The sequence below is a fragment of the Ascoidea rubescens genome (assembly GCF_001661345.1).
Source record: "Ascoidea rubescens DSM 1968 unplaced genomic scaffold ASCRUscaffold_10, whole genome shotgun sequence".
NCBI lineage: Eukaryota > Fungi > Ascomycota > Saccharomycetes > Ascoideales > Ascoideaceae > Ascoidea > Ascoidea rubescens.
Window position 1 is genome coordinate 19,591 of NW_017962922.1, and position 19,026 is coordinate 38,616.

At 33.2% G+C, this 19,026-nt stretch overlaps 8 protein-coding genes across 8 annotated transcripts; 5 read left to right on the forward strand and 3 right to left on the reverse strand.

Annotated features, from left to right (window-relative positions):
- Positions 1–188: 188 nt before the first annotated feature.
- Positions 189–761, reverse strand: BET3 (TRAPP complex core subunit BET3; the record flags this gene model as incomplete). The annotated part of the gene is made up of 1 exon (XM_020190714.1): positions 189–761. One exon carries the CDS (start codon positions 759–761, stop codon positions 189–191), a length of 573 nt encoding a protein of 190 aa, XP_020046061.1.
- Positions 762–1,003: 242 nt separating this feature from the next.
- On the forward strand, positions 1,004–2,971 carry ASCRUDRAFT_36902 (uncharacterized protein; the record flags this gene model as incomplete). The annotated part of the gene is made up of 2 exons (XM_020190723.1): positions 1,004–1,923; positions 2,065–2,971. 2 exons carry the CDS (start codon positions 1,004–1,006, stop codon positions 2,969–2,971), a joined length of 1,827 nt encoding a protein of 608 aa, XP_020046062.1.
- A 350-nt stretch (positions 2,972–3,321) lies between these two features.
- ILV2 (acetolactate synthase catalytic subunit) lies at positions 3,322–5,316 on the reverse strand (the record flags this gene model as incomplete). Its single annotated transcript, XM_020190700.1, has 1 exon — positions 3,322–5,316. One exon carries the CDS (start codon positions 5,314–5,316, stop codon positions 3,322–3,324), a length of 1,995 nt encoding a protein of 664 aa, XP_020046063.1.
- A 1,838-nt stretch (positions 5,317–7,154) lies between these two features.
- Positions 7,155–8,240, forward strand: ASCRUDRAFT_71270 (uncharacterized protein; the record flags this gene model as incomplete). The annotated part of the gene is made up of 1 exon (XM_020191910.1): positions 7,155–8,240. The coding sequence occupies one exon, from the start codon at positions 7,155–7,157 to the stop codon at positions 8,238–8,240; it is 1,086 nt and encodes a 361-aa protein (XP_020046064.1).
- A 228-nt stretch (positions 8,241–8,468) lies between these two features.
- ASCRUDRAFT_71271 (uncharacterized protein) lies at positions 8,469–8,843 on the forward strand (the record flags this gene model as incomplete). Its single annotated transcript, XM_020191911.1, has 1 exon — positions 8,469–8,843. One exon carries the CDS (start codon positions 8,469–8,471, stop codon positions 8,841–8,843), a length of 375 nt encoding a protein of 124 aa, XP_020046065.1.
- Positions 8,844–8,923: 80 nt separating this feature from the next.
- Positions 8,924–9,205, forward strand: ASCRUDRAFT_81669 (uncharacterized protein; the record flags this gene model as incomplete). Its single annotated transcript, XM_020194643.1, has 1 exon — positions 8,924–9,205. The coding sequence occupies one exon, from the start codon at positions 8,924–8,926 to the stop codon at positions 9,203–9,205; it is 282 nt and encodes a 93-aa protein (XP_020046066.1).
- Positions 9,206–10,815: 1,610 nt separating this feature from the next.
- On the forward strand, positions 10,816–13,596 carry ASCRUDRAFT_36782 (uncharacterized protein; the record flags this gene model as incomplete). The annotated part of the gene is made up of 1 exon (XM_020190712.1): positions 10,816–13,596. A coding segment is annotated over one exon (2,781 nt), but the record flags the coding sequence as incomplete, so codon positions are not given.
- A 1,236-nt stretch (positions 13,597–14,832) lies between these two features.
- ASCRUDRAFT_81671 (uncharacterized protein) lies at positions 14,833–18,350 on the reverse strand (the record flags this gene model as incomplete). Its single annotated transcript, XM_020194644.1, has 4 exons — positions 14,833–14,856; positions 14,925–16,915; positions 17,015–17,849; positions 17,898–18,350. The coding sequence occupies 4 exons, from the start codon at positions 18,348–18,350 to the stop codon at positions 14,833–14,835; spliced, it is 3,303 nt and encodes a 1,100-aa protein (XP_020046068.1).
- Between the last annotated feature and the right edge of the window lie 676 nt (positions 18,351–19,026).

Below are 19,026 nucleotides of genomic sequence, written 5' to 3' on the forward strand. Positions count from 1 at the left end.
TAAGTCTGAGAGATAGAATTCATCACATTATGAAAGAGCATGAAAATTTTGTTCATGCAGATTGTGGTGGTCCGTCTCTCTGGTTCCACGCACGGAACAAAAATACGTCCAGAAGAGTCGGACCTCGGAAGCTATTCAATAAACTAAGATAGGAAATTACTAACAATGAGCTGCTAGAGATGGAAATACTAATCTTCGCCAGCTGGGATTTCATCTTTCAAATACCTGATGAGTCTCAATTTTATTTCAGTTTGGTCGTGGCCCCGAAGCACGTCGCTCACAAAAGAGACATCAACATCAAGTTGAACCATCTGTAGAGCACCCTTCAACACGCCACATAGAACGTTGGAGTACCACAACTCCTTCACAGCTTTGCCATCATCAGGCAATTCAACAAATTCAGCTAGAGGATTTTCATCAAACACCAAACTAAACTGCTTGCCATTGTCTGTCCAGTTTGTCACCTGGGGAACTATGTTTAAAAAGATTTTGAATCCAACTTTAGAAATAATCTCGCCAGTTTCTTTAAAGGAGTTGCAGCGTCCAGCCCCAGTTCTCGCTAGGAAATCTTCAATCAACCTCACGCCGATGTTTTCACCCATGATCTCCAACTGCTTGTTGACCTCACAGTAGTTGTTGTTCAAGTCTCTGCATAACTGCGACACAACAGAGCCGTAGGTTAGTGTGAACAACTCCACATTGATCTTCTCAACCCTGTTTTTCCAGATTTCGTCTGCTGCTGTTCTGACTGCCTTGGACATTTTGTTCTATGAGACGAAGAGCAGAAATGTGGCCAACGGACGTTTGAGATAGAGAGAACGAAAGCAGTCACATGCTGAAACGTTCTCTTTTGGGCCGTAAGCATCGCTCATGGCTTTTCTTTGATCCAATATCTTTGATCCAATATCTCTGCTCTTCAAACATGCTTTATACAAAGTTTGGTGATGATTATTACTTCCAGGAGGAGGAGGAGGGCCATATTTTAAAAATTGGATCCGATGGGATGGCTTTACATTCCTCAAAATCATTGCCCATTGATCATTCCCTTGCTGATAACAGCCCAAAAAACATACGTAATAATCCACAATTTACTTCTGGGATTTTTGGCGTTTTACAGTTGAAAATAACTGCTCATATCATTATAATCAAAGATGTTGTCGAAGTTGGTAACTTGTTCAATCAACATGTAATCTATAAGATAAAACATTTTGAAATACTACCACTTTTGTCCTCAACCATCACCAAAAACTTAATTTCAAACGACAAAGACGAAAATTACTACTTGTATTTATTGAAAAAACAATTGAAATCAGAAAGCTTTTACTTTTCCACCACTTTAGATTTAACCAATTCATTTCAGAAAAGCAAAGCTTCTAATATTATTAATTCTCCTGATTTCAAGCCTAATTACCCTTTCTATTGGAATTCCTTTGCCCTGAAACCCTTGATAGAGTTAGCCGCAAAGAATCCCATTTTCAAAAATTTTTTATCATATGTCGTAAATGGATTTATTGATCTTGGAAGCTTTCATCACCATAAAGATACAAAGTTTAGAATGGCTTTGATTACTAGGAAGAGCAAGTTTAGAGCAGGCACTAGGTATTTTAGAAGAGGTATCGATAAGGACGGTAACGTTGCCAACTTTAACGAGACTGAACAGTTACTATTAGTTTCAAATAATGATTTAAAAAATGGTAAATCCACATTAATTATGTCCTACATTCAGATAAGAGGCTCAATACCTGTTTACTGGGCAGAAATTAATAATCTAAAATACAAACCTCCATTAGCAATTGGTGAATTTTCTTCAACCTCTTCTGCTGAGCTTCATTTTCAAAATATTTTCACCAACTATCACAATGAAAAATTGGTTTTGATTAATTTGATAAATTCCACTGGACATGAAAAAAAAATTAAGGACAAGTTTGAAAATTTGATTGAAACTATAAAAACTGACTTTAATGAAAAGATTAATGAAAAAGAAAAATTCAACGATACAAATGGAATCTTTAACACACTGAATCACCATGATGATTCCAATCTTTCAAATACTTTGAAAAATAGAATCAATTATATTTACTTTGATTTTCACGAAAACTGCAAGAATCTTAAGTTTGAAAACGTGAATATTTTAATTGAACAATTAATTAACTCTGGTGATTTAAATAATGACGAATTTTCAGTTTCTAAAATTGATACAACAGATCACATTACAACACTTCAAAGCCAGAAAAACATCTTAAGAAGCAATTGTATGGATTGTCTTGATAGAACAAATGTAGTTCAAAGTTCAATTGCTGAATATGTTTTACAAAAACAATTTGAACACTTAAACATTATTGAAAAAAATGGTATTAATTTTACTCAAAAATTTCCTAAATTTTTCTTGGATTTTAAAAAGATTTGGACCCATAATGCCAATTCTATTAGCAAAAGTTACTCAGGTACCAATGCACTAAAGACTGACTTTACACGAATGGGTAAAAGAACTCTATCTGGACTATTTAAAGATGCTTACAAATCATTGAATAGATACTTTTTGAACAACTTTTACGATGGATCTAGACAAGACTCATTTGATTTGATTCTCGGGGAAATTACCCATGATGAATTTTTCTTAAAGGAAAACGAAGGGTTGACTACAAGGGATAATAGACCTATGATTGTTCAGTTAGTTCCTAATATTTTGAAATCTGCAACTGTCTTGCTTTTAACAGTAATATTTTATCCCAAGAATAATTCGTTATCTAGCCCAACAAATTTAATATCCTTAGGATGTTGTTGCTTGTCCATTTTTTTCTCAGCATATTTTATTATGCATAATGGTATGCAGTATGTCAATTGGCCAAAACTAAAGCAATTGGATTATCTCCAAACCCAGGAAATATTTTCTAGCCAAAATCACCCCTCGATTAAATATGTAATACATGATAATTACCTGTTATCATGTTCTTTCAATAAAATTCAATAAATCTATAACATTACAAACCAGAGAAAAAAAATTCAGATATTTAATGATGTAAATAGTTGATTGTTTTCTGCTATAAGAAAATGGAGAGAATACACCACAATAATTTCAGAACCCTATTTTTCAAGTTGTTTTGATTACTTAATTTTAAAAAATAAACCAGTTTCACTTACAAACATAAAGTGAATGAATAAGTATCTGATCACTCAAAAAATCCAAATAATTTTATTATCACATCTAGTAACTATTGTTTAAAACTGAATAAAAAAAATTAAAGAAATAAAACCTATAAAAATAAAAACTTTTCAAACCATCATTTTTTTAAAATATCGAATATTGATAACAACGAAAATTCAATATATACCATTTGTACGCTTAGTACGTAATTCTCTCTGTTGTCTTTGAACCTCTGGATCATAAGTTAAAAACTCATCCAAACCCTTACCAGCAGGCACCATTGGAAGGACTGGAACTTTTGATTCAACCTCAACCTCTAATAAAATGGGTCCTTTTTCCTCTAAAAACTCTCTTAATTTCTCATCTAATTCCTCTTGTTTGGCGGCTCTAATTGCTTTTACACCCATTGATTCAGAAAATTTGACAAAATCAGGATTTAATTGATGAGTGTGAGAGTATCTATCTTCATAAAACAATGATTGCCACTGGGTGACCATACCCTGCTCTTCATTATTCAAAATTAAGATTTTCACAGCAGTACCAGCCTGGACAGCCGCAGAAAGTTCTGTTAATGTCATATTAAACGAGGCATCTCCATCAATATCAATTACCATTGCCTCAGGACGGGCTATTTTCGCGCCAATGGCAGCTGGAAGGCCGTATCCCATGGTGCCTAAACCACCAGATGTTATCATGGTTCTTGGTTTTGTCCAGTGAAAATGCTGAGCAGCCCACATCTGATGCTGACCGACACCGGTAGTTATAATAGTTTCGACATTCTTGTTTTGATTGCACATTTCGGACAACTTTTTTATTACTGTTTGAGGTTTAATCTTTGATCCTGGGGTCTCAACCTCATAAGAATAAGGATACATACCTTTCCACTTGTTGATTAAATTAAACCACTCCTTCCTTTCTTTAACAGGTTTAATTAATGGTATAAACCTTTTCAAATTATCAGTAACGTCACCTTCAATTGCTTCTGTAGCCTCCACAACTTTATTTATGTTCTTTGGGGAAATCTCAAAATGAATAATACCACCCTTGTTCTGAGAGGCAGCCAATTTTGCGGCAGGAGCAAATTTAGGAAGAGATCCAGTGACACGATCATCGAATCTTGCACCAAGAGCAATAATTAAATCTGCATTTTGAATTGCTAAATTGGCATAGCAGGATCCATGCATTCCTAACATATCAAGAGACTTTTTGTCAGTTTGATCAAAAGCTCCTAGCCCCTGTATGGTGGTTGTTACAGGTATTTGAGCTATCTCAGCCAATTCTTTCAATAATTTGGGACCAGCAGGGTTGTTTAAAATACCAGCACCAACATACAAGACTGGTTGTTTGGCAATATTCAATAAATGTGCAGATCTTTTAATGGCATCCTCGACAAATTCAGAAGCAGCATGATTTGTAATTTTTGACAACATTTTGGAGGGAATAGATGATTTAATTGGAATAGCGGTTTTTAAAATAGCAGCAGTAACATCTTTTGGTAAATCAACAAGAACAGGGCCAGGTCTTCCAGTGGTAGCAATTTCAAATGCTTCATTTATTCTTCTGGGCAATTCTTCCACGGACTTCACCATCACATTCCATTTTGTACATGAACGAGAGATTCCCACTACATCTGCTTCTTGAAAAGCATCAGAGCCGATAAGAGTTGTAGGAACTTGTCCCGTAAACACAACCAAAGGTACACCATCTGCCAAAGCATCGGCCATAGGTGTTACCATGTTTGTAGCGCCAGGGCCAGAAGTAACTAAAACAACCCCTGGTTTCCCTAAGGTTGATGCTTTTGCATATCCAATAGCCATAAATCCAGCCCCTGCTTCGTTCTTAGGAAGGATAAAATTGAAGTTGGTGCTGTTATGTATTCCATCAAAGACTGGAAGGATAGCACCACCCGGATAACCAAATATCGAATCAACATTATGGCGACGCATGAGTTGTTCAAATATTTGGCCACCATTTAGACCAATAAATGAGTTGTCATATAATGGTTTTGGGGATACATGCTTCAGAAATGTTGGGTGAATAGTTGAATTCTTATTTCTGTTATCATATTTGATGGCAGCTGCTGTTGAATTCCATCTAAGACTTTGGGTTAGGGAGAAAAGTGATTTATTGAAAGAACCAAAAGGTGCTAGTCTGCTATTTATCTTTAACATTTTTGAAAGAAAGTGAAATAAATTAAGGATAAATATGATTAAAAGCAGAGAATTTTACAGAATTATATAAAGTGGGTGTGAAAAAAAACTCGACTCTCTTGGCTGAAAAAATCCTCATGTCAAAATGAGTCACAAAATCTCCAGCTTTTGAGGGGATTTCTGCAGATATTCGCACAATTTTGATTTCTTCAGATGCTCACTGCCCACAAATAGAGGGAAAAAGGTTTTAAATCATGATTCCGCACAAGCGGATCCAGGATGGTGGAACTGTTGAGCCTCAGACAGGAACCTTAAATGCCGAGCTTGACCCGGATAGTCTGTGGCGCAGAGGGGACTTGTGGCGCAGAGATCAAGTGAATTAGTCATGAAACACCAAAAGACCTCTTTTGAGAGTCAACAACAACAGCTCGAGAATTGGTAAAGGTATCCTATGCCCAATCTTCGCACAACCCAAGACATTATCTGATGTGAAAGACTCATTGCCATCACCATCATTGTTAATAACCTTTTACTTTTGCCTGCCTTCGAAATTCTCCACTCCATTACCAACGTCCATAATTTATAAAATTCTTTCACTCAAAAATAAATTGGGTTTAAATAAATCTTTGCTAGAACTGCCAAATAAATTCTATCTGTTACAGCTTCAGTATTTTTATCACTTTATAGGCCAACTTTTCGACATAGTATTTTGATTTTTATTAGCCAGACATAAAGTGGTTTGGCCTTGAAACATCCCTTAACCACCATCAACAACAATAATAGTTTTCTTAAAAGCAGTTCTTTGCAAGAATCTAATTTTTTCAAGCTATAAATAATCAAATAGAATACTTATTTTTGATGCCAAGTTTTACTGACGAAAATAATTTTGCAGAAGTATCCTTCTTATGTTGTTTATGGAACCATCTGTACTGTATCCGTTTAGTTTTTTGGCATTCACAATGGAAAAATGTGTATTCTTTATGAAGTAAAATTGAATCAAGTTTGAAAACGATCAATTGGCACTATGGGTTTTCTACCTGAGTGCTGGGATTTGATGAAAGCTTTCATCTATAATGCCAGTAATGATGGAGTTTCTGCATGTCTTGTGTTTCAAGACCATGTTGATAAGAATGCCATAATGACTTTTAGTCATGTTTTGGATTTAGTGATGGCTTCAAGTTCAATGTATAGTGAAGAAGTAGTGAATGGGCCGATGAATAGCTAAGGATTTTATCAGTTTATATCTATAGTTTCTTTTAGGTGATACGATATGTTTCGTTTTTTGCTGCCTCTTTTTTTTTTATACATTTAACAACAAAGGTTGCAGAAAGGGAAGTCTCTAATCAAAAAATTATGAAAATCATCATTCTATCCACAGTAAGAATTTAACAATATAAAACCTTAATGAGGGCTAGTTATATTCACGTATAAAACAACAACAATATGTTAGTGCCTACACTGGAATTCAATTAACAATTTATAATCAAAACCATCAATAACTAAAACATATTGACAAACTTCTTGGGCATTAAGTTAGGCACCTAGAGTAAGTCTTCATAAGTTTCTATTTGTGAGATGTGTATGAATATCTCTGAGGTTCAAACATTGGTTAAAATTGCAGTGCATAATATAGTTGCAAACTATCGGTGGATGCTGGATGATCCCGTTAAATATTACACTTACCCCAGCATCATCGCAGTGTCTCAGAAGTAACACAATTGCAGCAGTAATTAGATATCACCAATATACAAACCAACTGGTTGCTCAAATCACCTTTGTTCCCATTGAATTTCTGATACATGTAAATCTCTTAATAATATCCACTCTGTTGCCCACCTGTTTGTCAAAAAAACCATACAATGCCATCAAATAAACCAGAGAAGAATGATGAAATGACCATTATTGACAAATCAATATGGTCAATTAACAACCTTTTAGAAAAATACAACTCATTTAAAAAGTCCGGATCAGCAAGCGATTTTTACAAGTTTATAGCTCAAAATGGGTATTTATTTCAAAAAAAATTCAACACACAATATGAAACTACAACCACTCATGAGAAAGCTTACCTCTTCCTATCTCAACTACAGCTTCCAATATTTAGAAATATCAGCTCCCTTATAGTTCCATATAAATTGGTTAATCATAAACCAAATTTTGGAAATCATCATGTTTTTCCTCAAACCTATCAACTGGTGATTAGAAACATATACAGATTAATGCACAGCAATCAAAACAATGAAATTCTCTTAAATTCACTAACAAAAAATCTTCAAAACCTAACCCAAAATGAAATGGAAATAACAAACGATGTTGTGATAGACTATATAGTAAATTTTTTCTCAGTCAGCACATTTCTCTCCATAACTTATCCCAACTTACAACAAGACAACACAATCCAAAAATTACAAATCAAACCAACCTCAAAAAATTCAAACGACTCTTTTGTGCAAATCCTGCCGTATCAAACTTCATCAATTTCTACCAATAGAAATAACTCTATTTACGATCATTTTCATATGGTGATTTTAAATGGTAAAAATGAATTTTCCAACTCCGAAATGAGACTTTGGCTACAAGAGCTATTGAACTATATTACCAAAACCCCGAACAGGATACTTGCACCATTAGATTTCTTTAATAAAACAGATATCATTATAAGTGATGAACAAAATATCTATGAAATTTTATTACACCGCATTCTAAATCCTATCAGCAGTTTGATATCACCGCAAAAACTACAGTTAGGTCATCGTGTTCTTAGTAAACATCTCAAAATTAAGGATATTAAGGATGCAAATACACAATTCAAAGACATAAAATTCACAGTAATTCCAGACACCTGCTTCCAACTAACTAGTAACGGAGATATCATATTTCCAGTGGAAATTAAATTGCCGAATATCAAAAATTATTTTCAAAAATTATTTTCAAAAATTTGTTAAAGCACACTTTGAAAATAACGAAATTTCATCAAAAATCAATCCATTCAAAAATATTCTATCCCAAGGAATTTTCCAATGTTTATTGGGCACAACAAATGCCGGAATTATATCTGATTACTCACACTGTTTAATTTTCGAGTTTTCATTTGATGTAAAAATATCAGAGGATGTTTACGGAATAAACATTTGTAACATGAAAAGATGGACATTAAATGCAAACTTCTCAACATGTCAAAACCCAATATTGATGGTTGCTCATCCGTTGCTGTTCTTACTTCATTTATTTTAAAACAATATTTATTTAAGTCCCGATTATCTTCTGTTGAGCGAAAAGCAAATAAATTCAAATGTTTAAAAATTTTAGATGCCCTACGGATTTCAGAGCAAAACAATACAAAATTAATTCGCCAATCATATAATTTACAAAATCATTACTTCAAATTGTTTAACGATAAAAATGATATCGCTCCAGATTTAAACTTGACAGATGAGGAACATGAGGAAATGAAAAAATTGCTTAACAATGCCAAACAAATTTCTAATGATATTAAGCAATTTGAAATTGAAGAAATCCTACAAGGAAGTGAGCCTGGAAAAATATAAAAAAAAATCATTTTTATTTTATAGACTTCGGGTCCTCGACAATTAGTAACAATAGACAATGAAGAAAAACTAGCACTGGCATGAAGAAAAACGGGAAGGATAATGATTTCACTAAAGACCTATGGAATGATTGCAATGCTCTTCATAATGTGATATTTCATCAAGCGTCGTACACCATGATATCAGATTGGTTTTTAAACAGCAAGAAAAATGAGTTTGTGGATATTGCAAAAAATTACTTCAATTCAGAGAATGAGAATTTAAGGGTGAAATCTACAAAACAGAAAAAACGAAAGAACCAGCCAAAAAAGACACTTTCGAAGCGTAAGCACCAAAAAATTACTAAAGAAGGAAGAAATTAGATTATAGCCCAAAAAATTCTATCAATTTTAAAAACCCAGCATTAATTAAAAACTAAAAAAATATTTGAAGGCATATATAAACACAAATACATACTTTCATGAAAACCAATTTGTAGGTATATGTGTTGTAAGAGTTCATATTGATTTCGACAAAGCATATTATTATTTTTTAGTTCTTCCACGAAAACCTGCCACTCTTAATTTTGCGAAATCAATAGTTTCCTTAGCTAATTTTATTTACAGCAATGTACCTTTTTGTGCTGGTGAATCTAAAAGGCCAACAGTGTTAAGGTAACTAATATAAATACCTATTTGGTTAAAATCAGTATCTTTTCCAGCAGAGACATCGACAGCTGTGAATTGTGGATGAGGTTTCAAATACTATTCTTGGGTATCCAGTTATATGGCACATCTTAACACTTTTATCAGCACTAAATGTTGCAGCAACAACAGTTCTAGCAACGTGGTTAGGAGATACATGATTGACATTATTGGATATTTAAGGAAAATAATTAATTTGCAAACAATCTTTCAACATTCTCCAAAGAAAGTCATCTGTGCTTATACAACCTGATTCCATATCCCCATTAATTTAACCAGGTCTGATTATGGAGCCAGAAGGAACTCGTTCACCAGCTTGTTTACTGTATATTCAGCTACCCATTTATTTTGTCCGTAAGCAGTTCTGAGCCCAGTAGTAGACCCATGCAATGTATCAGATTCAAGAGCACCACTTTTACCTTTTTCAATTAATTTTTCAAATAAATCTAAAAAATTATTTGTATCAATTGCTGAAGTTGTAAAAACAAATGAAAAAATTTATGTTTTCCAATTTTATAAATATTAAGATTAACAGTATAAATAACATTAGAATGCTTTGGCTTAGAGTAGAAATAATCCCAATGAACTAACGCACCGTTATGAATAATGTAATCAAAACTGCTGACAGGATTAATAAATTTATCTTTGCTTTTATCGCTAAATTGGGCCTGTGACGAAATACCAAGAAATATTTTGATTCTATTGTCAAAAAAACCTTTCCATGCATTATAAGTTTTGCATCTTCTAAATTTTCTCTACACCCTTAAGTTCTGTTTCAGTCCAGACATGAGCAAATACAGCAATATTATTATGACCTGATGGGGATACATTTAATAAGTCTGGCAAAATATCTAAACCAACAAAACCAGTGACCTCAGTTACAAAAGCTTTGATAGAAACATCCTACAAATGACCGAATTTTGCTGAAAAGAAATCCTTTTCTATCAGTCCTGACTATGTTTTTTTACATCAGAATACCTGAGAGCTTCACTTTCAAATTCAACACCTTCGTCGAGCGAAGATTCATCTGACGTTTGTCTGACCCAGTTTGAAAATGCTTTGAGATTGCTTCTGAGAACAGTTCGGAACTCGTCTCCCAATCCCTTTATCTTGGAACATTTCGTGACCCGGCTGTATATTTGTGCGGAAAAGGCTGTGTACTGCGCATACGGGTAACACAAGCTCTTTCCGACCTCCAGCTGAGCGACAGCATTTACTACTCCATCCATCTTTGATCTGAGGCACAACATCAACAGCTTTCCTACCAGTTTCTCCACCATCAACCAAAGATGAAAATATACTTAAACCGAAACCCTAGAACACTCATCTTGACATCGAAGACGCATGCTCTCCTATTTAGATATACGAAATCTAGCTCTCTGAGCTCCAATTCTTCCAGGACCTCAGTTCATGTGGAATTGCTTGATCTAAATGTCATCAATTTAAGTAGAAAAGGCCTCGTCAAACTATCAAAAAACGAAATTCATGGCTTTCTTGGTTTGATTAACATTGGTTTAAATACTTTTCTATGTGCTATAACCTCCAAGTATCAGGTTGCTACTCCTCTAGCTCATCACTCCATTAATAGAATCTTATCAGTTGAGTTCTTTTGCTTGAATGATGCCAAATGGGATAACTACAATCTAAACCAAATCAACACCAATAATTTCATAAATAACAACTACAACAACAATAGCATTAATCTCAGCACTTTTGATACTTTTACTGCCACAGAACCTAATATAAATTTAATCGATCATCCTTGTTTGGATTTACAAAAATTGTTAAGCAATGGTTCTTTTTACTATTCCTCGGATTTCGATTTAACAAACAACTTGGAGACTAGAGGGGTCGTATCAAATTCTTTAAGTTTTGACAACTATCAAGATGAATATATGTGGAATTCATTCATGATGACTGAAATGATTCAATTCAGAAATAAATCATCCACTGATTTTAAGAAAATTCTTGACAATAATGGATTTTTAACAACTGTTATAAGGGGTTTTGCAAAAACATTCCAATCAAATATTAAACAATATAAAGCCGACTTGACTTTAATTTCAAAACAAAGCTGGAAAAGAGCAGGTACGAGATACAATGCAAGAGGTGTTGACGACGACTCTAATGTCGCAAATTTCGTTGAAACTGAGATAATTTTGCATTTAATAGACCATATTGTATTTTCTTTTGTTCAAATCAGAGGTTCAATTCCTTTGTTTTGGGAACAAGAAACACAATCTTTAAATTTATCCACCCCAAAGGTTCAAATAACTAGATCCTTAGAAGCAACTACCCCTATTTTCTTAAAGCATTTCGAAGATCTAATGCAAAACTATGGCTCCATTCATGTTGTCAATCTTCTATCCAAATCAAAATCATCTGAAGTCCCCTTGTCCAAAAGCTTTTCGAAATTAATTCATTATTTGAATAATTTAAATAAAAATCAACAGCCAGTTGACTATTGTAACTTTGACTTCCATCAAGAAACAAAAACTCAAGGCTACCAAATGGCCAAAAGAGTTATTCCATTGATTAAAAGCAACATGTATCTTTTTGGTTATTTTTCCTATGACTTGACTCAACAACAAACTTTATCAAGACAAAAGGGCGCATTTAGAACAAACTGTCTTGATTGCCTCGATAGAACAAACTTAATCCAACAAGTAATATCAAATGCAATACTTGATATGATTCTAGATGATTATAAACTAGTTTTACCCAGTGAGTTTGATTTTTTCAAAAAACACAACGTACTATGGGCCGATAATGGTGATCAAATCTCTCAAATATATACCGGCACAAATGCTTTAAAGTCTTCATTTTCAAGATCTGGGAAAATGTCCTTAAGTTTAGCCTTATCTGATGCAACAAAATCGGTCAGCAGAATGTACATCAACAATTTTGTTGATAAAGGCAGGCAATTAACTATTGACACATTATTAGGAAGATTAGCAGAACAAAGTCCTGTTCATTTATTTGATCCTATAGCTGACTATGTCAATGATGAATTATCCAAAATTGAATCCAAGTTTACAACTTTTGAAAACTTGAATATTTTTGTCGGCACATTCAATGTCAACGGATTGACTCCAAATTTTAATAAACTATTAAATGAGGATGACCCTTTGCATTTCATTGAATGGCTATTTCCAATTAAAGACAAATTTATCCCAGATATATTTATCATAGGCTTCCAGGAAGTTATTGAACTAAATGCTGCAAGTATCTTGAACAGCGATAATTCCCAGTCAATTGTTTGGCAAGATATTATTGGTGACGTTTTGAATAAATATGGTGAAGATAAGGGAATCAAATTTTCTCTTATAAGAGCAGAACAAATGTCTTCGTTAATTTTCCTATTTTTTCTAAGAACAAGCAAAGTCGAAAACATCAAAAGAGTTGAAGGTTCAAATAAAAAAACTGGTTTAATGGGAATTTCTGGAAATAAAGGTGCTGTTGCAATTAGATTCAACTATGGCTCCACGAGCTTTTGTTTTATAAATTCACATCTTGCTGCTGGAAGATTAAACGTTAAAGACCGCAATGATGACTACCTGATGATAGTACACAGCTTGAAATTTACTAAAAATCAATCAATATTTAATCATGAAGCTATAATTTGGCTAGGTGATTTAAATTATAGAGTTGAGTTGGATAATTTCGAAGTCAGGGGAAGACTAGAAGATGAGGAAAATGTCAACTTTGAAGATCTCTTGAACTATGATCAATTACTAGCTGAGATCGACAAAAATGGCGCTTTTAGAAATTTTGATGAAATGGAAATCAAATTCAGACCAACTTATAAATTTGATAATAACACTAATAGGTATGATACTTCGGAAAAACAGAGAGTACCATCTTGGACAGATAGAGTTTTATACAGAGGTAACGCCTTAAAACCATTGGCTTATAATTCCATTCCAACAGTTATGTTTTCCGATCATAAACCTGTGTTTGCAGCATTCAAGGCTACAGCCAAAGTGGTAAATTACGAGCTAAGAGAAAAATTTTCAAAGGAACTATACGAAAAATACAGAGTAATTCATCAAAACAACAACGATGACTTGCTCATTGATTTAGAAGGTTTAGACGGTCCAAATAATATTGCTCAAATAAAGAAAACAACTACTGTTATTGAAAGTAGAAATAACTCGCCATCTCCATTATTGAACAAAAAGTCTTTTACTTATGACACTAGACTCTCACAAACTTATGCTGATAACCAAAGTGCTTTATCAAGTGCCTCTAGCGTCAAAAAAGATACTTTGGATAAAAACGCAGCTCAAAGTTCAGAATTGATTTCCATATCTAGTTTTCAGTCACAATCAGAACTTTCTTCTGACGAAGAAATTGCACCTAAGATACCTGCCCGAACTTCTACTCTTAACAGTTTTGGAGTTCCATCTCTACCATCAAATGAAAGTAAAAATTCAACGCCTGTTCCACCAGCTCCACGCAAAAACCTTCCTCCTGGTTATTCTGATATGATTTTACAGCCCAAACGCATTTCTTCAAAACCATCAGTTTCCACTAAAAAACAAGGAGAAAAAACTAGTTCCAATAGTTCTAAAATTAGTAGCAAAATCGCTAAACCAACAAATAACCCAAATAGCGCTCCAACTTTTCAATCTTTGTCTCAAAGCACAGAATTTTTTCACAAGATTTCATCAAAATCATCAGCAAAATCATCTAGTGACACTTTTAATGAATCCCATAAACGAACCAATAGTATTTCAAGAGTTCAAAGTTTGACTAGTAATTCCTCCATTGAGATCAATAAAAACCCCGATTCGAAAAATCCAATTTTTATTAATCAATTGGGAATGAACAGTGCCCCTTTAATTCCAGTTAAGAAACAAAATCTCAAAGCAAATAATTTATCAGATCCTCAATTTAATAAACCTGGAAATACATCTACGAAAGTCGCACCGATAGTTCCAAAGAAGCCCGATCATCTTCGAGCTTCACAAACAACTGCATATTAAAAAAAAGTATTTTTTCATGTATTTTTCAATGTCTTATAGAAACTTTTATAGTGTTTATTAATATACAATATATACTTTGGCTGATTAATGATTTTTTCATGCAAAGTGGTAGTTTTATATCTATTTTAATAGTTTTCATAAAAAACAAAGGGAGGATAAAATTTTTATTTTATAACATTCTTTCTTTTTCTTCCTCTCGCTCTGGTTGTAGGCTTCCCATTAGTGGATACCCCATTTCCATTACTGCTTAGTTTTGAACCATTGGTTGATCTTTTGTTCGCAAATGGTTTTTTGCTTTTTGGTAATGACAAATCATCATCAATTGATGATGATTTTCGTTTCCTAGAACCATTAGAAGGCAAAACTTTTTCTGCTGATGCTTTTGAATTTGTTTTTGCTTTTCCTTTTACTTTTGTTTTTATTTTGATTCTTTGATTTTCTTCTGACTCGTGTTCTTTCACTAAACAGGATAATAGTGTTTGACATCTTCTTGATAATTCATTATTATTCCTACTTTTAAGAAAAAAATCAAAAGCAAAAATGGGAGATTTTCGAATTTCTTCTCTGATTCTATCATATAAATCTTCTGTAGAAATTCCATATTTATACAACATTAAAATTAAAAATCTGTCTTCGTCTTCACTGAATAACTTTTTGTTAGCTGTCTTAGGGGGGGATAATAACTTCAATTCAAATAATGGAATATGATAACTCTCAACTTTCCGAATAAGAGCTTTCTCTTGTAACTTGATTTTTTCTGATTTTTCTTCACCAACTTCAATTTGATTTATATACTTATCATGGTTATCTATGCAAGTAAAATTGTTCCAAAACTTTTTGCTATAATCTAGGATTTCTTTATAGCTTTTGCCTTCAAAATCTGCTGCAATAGATTTCAAATTTGTTCTTCCATGCTTTCCACTCAAATGAATAAAGGTTGTGAAATCTCGTCTTGACCAGTTATCAAACCCTTGTGTAAGCAATTCATTTTTTAATTTTTCTTCATTTTCAGTCAATGGTTCAGCATTTCTAATTGCTAACTGTTGTAAAGCTTGTTCATTTTTTCTTTTTTCAAAAGTTGTTGGAGGTCCTTCAACTAAAGCTACTTCATAATTGATTCGTTTTTTATAAAAATTTTTCTCTTTCTCTAATAATTCATGAAGTAAAGGAGGATAAAATTGGTGGTCGTAGATTGAGTATTGTTTTGGGGCTTTGATTTTATTTTCTTTTGCAGGCCGGCCACTGTTGCTATTTAAAACATCTCTATAGTACATGTCAACTGAATAATTCTCTTTTCTTTCTCTTTTGGAAGGGTTGATCCATTGGAAGGCTCCCAGAGGCCCTTTGATTTTTTGATGGATGACTTTTTTGAAGTCTTTACCATCCCATTCATATGCAGAATCAGAAGTAAATTTTTGTAAATCATCCAATCCTAATTTTTCATATTTAGAATTTAGCTCATTGGTTTTTTCTTCTGATTTTTTTAGTATATTTTCAATATCAATATCAGACACGGGAGTGAATTTATCTGCAGATTCAAATACATCTTGTGCACCATGTTGAATCATTGAAATTAATTCATCTTTTGTGGTTGACTTATTGTGCTGAGTGGAAGCCGTGGATGGATCTCCAGAATTTCTGGCTTGTTGAATAACTAATTGATCCAATCTCAATTTTTGAGTTGCTCTCTCTAATACTTTTTCCTCAATAGCATTCTCTGTAACCAATCTAAAAACTTTGACCTGTTTTTTTTGACCAATTCTATGCGCTCTATCCATGGCTTGTAAATCAGCTTGAGGATTCCAGTCTGAATCATAAAGAATAACAATATCTGCGGAAGTTAAATTAATGCCTAAACCACCTGCTCTGGTAGTTAATAAAAACAAAAACTTTTCAGAATTAGGCGCATTGTAATCATCAATTGCCTTAATTCTATCAGAGTGCTCAGTTTGACCATCAATTCGACAATAGTTAAATTTCCTTAAATAACAATAATCCTCCAAAATATCTAGCATTCTAGACATTTGAGAAAAAATCAACACTCTGGAACCATCTTCTTTCAATTTTTTCAATAATTTGTCTAAAACCTTTAATTTATGAGAATTATATACCAAATGTTCATCAGTGGTAAAAGGAGGACCCGGCTCAGCACCTTCAAAAAGATAAGGATGATTGCAACACTTTCTAAGCTGCATCACAACATTTAATAATCTCGTTTTATTACCTTTTGCACCACTGACAATGTCAAAATCTTTTTCAAGTATTTTTTTATACCATGTTTTCTGCATGTCAGACATTTTCAAGTATAAGTTAAGTTCTTTCTTGGGAAGTAGAGAAGTTTCAACGTCGGCTTTAATACGACGTAAAAGAAAAGGCTGAAGAACTTTATGTAGTTGTTGAACTAATAAACGTTGTTGGTTAACTTTTTTTTCTTCTTCTGTGTCCAAAACCTCCGAGTTATTTATCTCTGTTTGACTTTCATCTGAATTTTTGGCGACACCGTTGTTGCTTGAATTTTGAAACCATTCATCAAATGTATTAGAATCAGAAAAAACATCGGGTAATATAAAATTTAATAATGCCCAAAGCTCGTGAAGATTATTTTGTAGAGGAGTACCAGTGATTAATAATCTGTTTTTGGAGGTAAATAATCGAATTACTTGAGATAGTAAACTTTTCTCATTTTTAATTCGATGGGCTTCGTCAATAATTACATATTCCCAGTTAAATTTTTTCAAAGCAGCTTTTTCTCTTAGAACTAGCTCATATGAAGACACAACGACATCAAAATCACAGGGCAATAATCTAGACTTGACTATATCCGCTCTTGTTTGTTTATCACCGTTTAAAAGTAAAACGTTGACTTGTGGAGTCCATTGTTTGAATTCTCTGAACCAATTATCCAAAGTAGATTTCGGTACAATGATTAGATGAGGGCCTTCAATGCATTTTATGTACCTTAAATAACCCAATAAAGCAATGGTTTGTAAAGTTTTGCCTAGACCCATTTCATCAGCAAGAATTCCAGATAAATTGTATTCGTATAAATTAATTAACCAGTTTAACCCCTGGACTTGATAAGAACGCAATAAACCATTAATATAGCCAGGAGATTGAGTGAATTCAAAGATATTAGAAGTATTTTCATTTTTTTCATCACTTAGTAATTCAGCATCTTCTTCTTTTTCAGTTTTCCTTCTTCGTTTTCCATTTTGGATTTTCAAATTCACAGTATTCAACAACTTTTTAAAATTTTCATCCTTTTCAGCTTTCGAGTTAAAAAAAAGTTTAAATAAATCAGTCAAGGATAATAGATAAGTGTATCTTTTATAAATCTGAGATTCAAGGATTATTTTATTTTGTTGGGTATTACTCAGTTGAACACAAGACAATAAGTATTTTTTTTTCTTATCTTGATTTGGCTTTGAATCGATGTCATAGCCTGCATAGTTAGCTAAATTATAATCAGAGCTTGAATATTCAGAATTTGTAGGGGAGTGACTCCTAGATTGGTTTCTTGATGTCGAAGAATCTTCTGATTCTTTAGGTGAAGTTTGTTTTGAGAATGAATTCTCAGTAACTTTTTCATTATTTTTGCCATTAGTTGTGGCAATGATTGTGTTAATCGGTGAAGTAATATTATTGTTAGTGGTATTATTGGAATTAGAATTGTCGTAAATTTTTTTTGGTTCTTGAGTTGAAATTTCAGAATCACTTTGATTTATTTCAACAAAGTCTTGTGTTGAAGGTAGATCGATCATTTTAACAAAAGAATCATTATTTTGATTTAACAATTGGGCACCAGCATGATCAGTATTGACAGAGCTTATGGTCATTTTTAAGCCAAAATAAATATACTCAAAATAATAAATAAAGTAAATGAAGGGTGAACGAGAAAAAAACGAAAGATTAAGTAGTGATAGAAAAGTTAGAAAGATGAACCCAACACCAATAATTCAATATTAATCGCAATTCACGCAAAAGTTGTGAGGCTAGTGATGTCCAAATAAAGTGATTTGTGGCGCAGAAACGCGAGAATCAGACTCAAAAAGCAAGGAAAAATTGTAACAAAAAATACGTGTTTTGCGATGAGAAAGTTCACGCAGTCTGTCACGCAGTCTGTCACGCAGTCTCCCTTAATGAAGAAAATAACTCCTTTCGATCCATTTTGATCTTTTTATAGCAACCACAAACAATAACTGTCAAGTTAGTGCTTTGGTCCTAATAATGATTCTGATTCGGACAATTGGAATATTTGATCTTCCAAAAATGCAAAGAACAGTCAAAGCAAATATTAAGAAAATAAATTCAAAATAACTGACGCCGCTATGATATTGCAAAAATAGAGAGGATAATAACACGTCGAGTTTTTCTATGGTTTCATTTTGCAGCTGAAAGCAACTGGTTCAATTGTAATTTGTTTCTTTCCACCGGTTCTGGATAATTGAATAATGTAACTGTGATAAATACTATGGTTGAAGTGGTCGTTCAATCCTGATTATACCACCAATT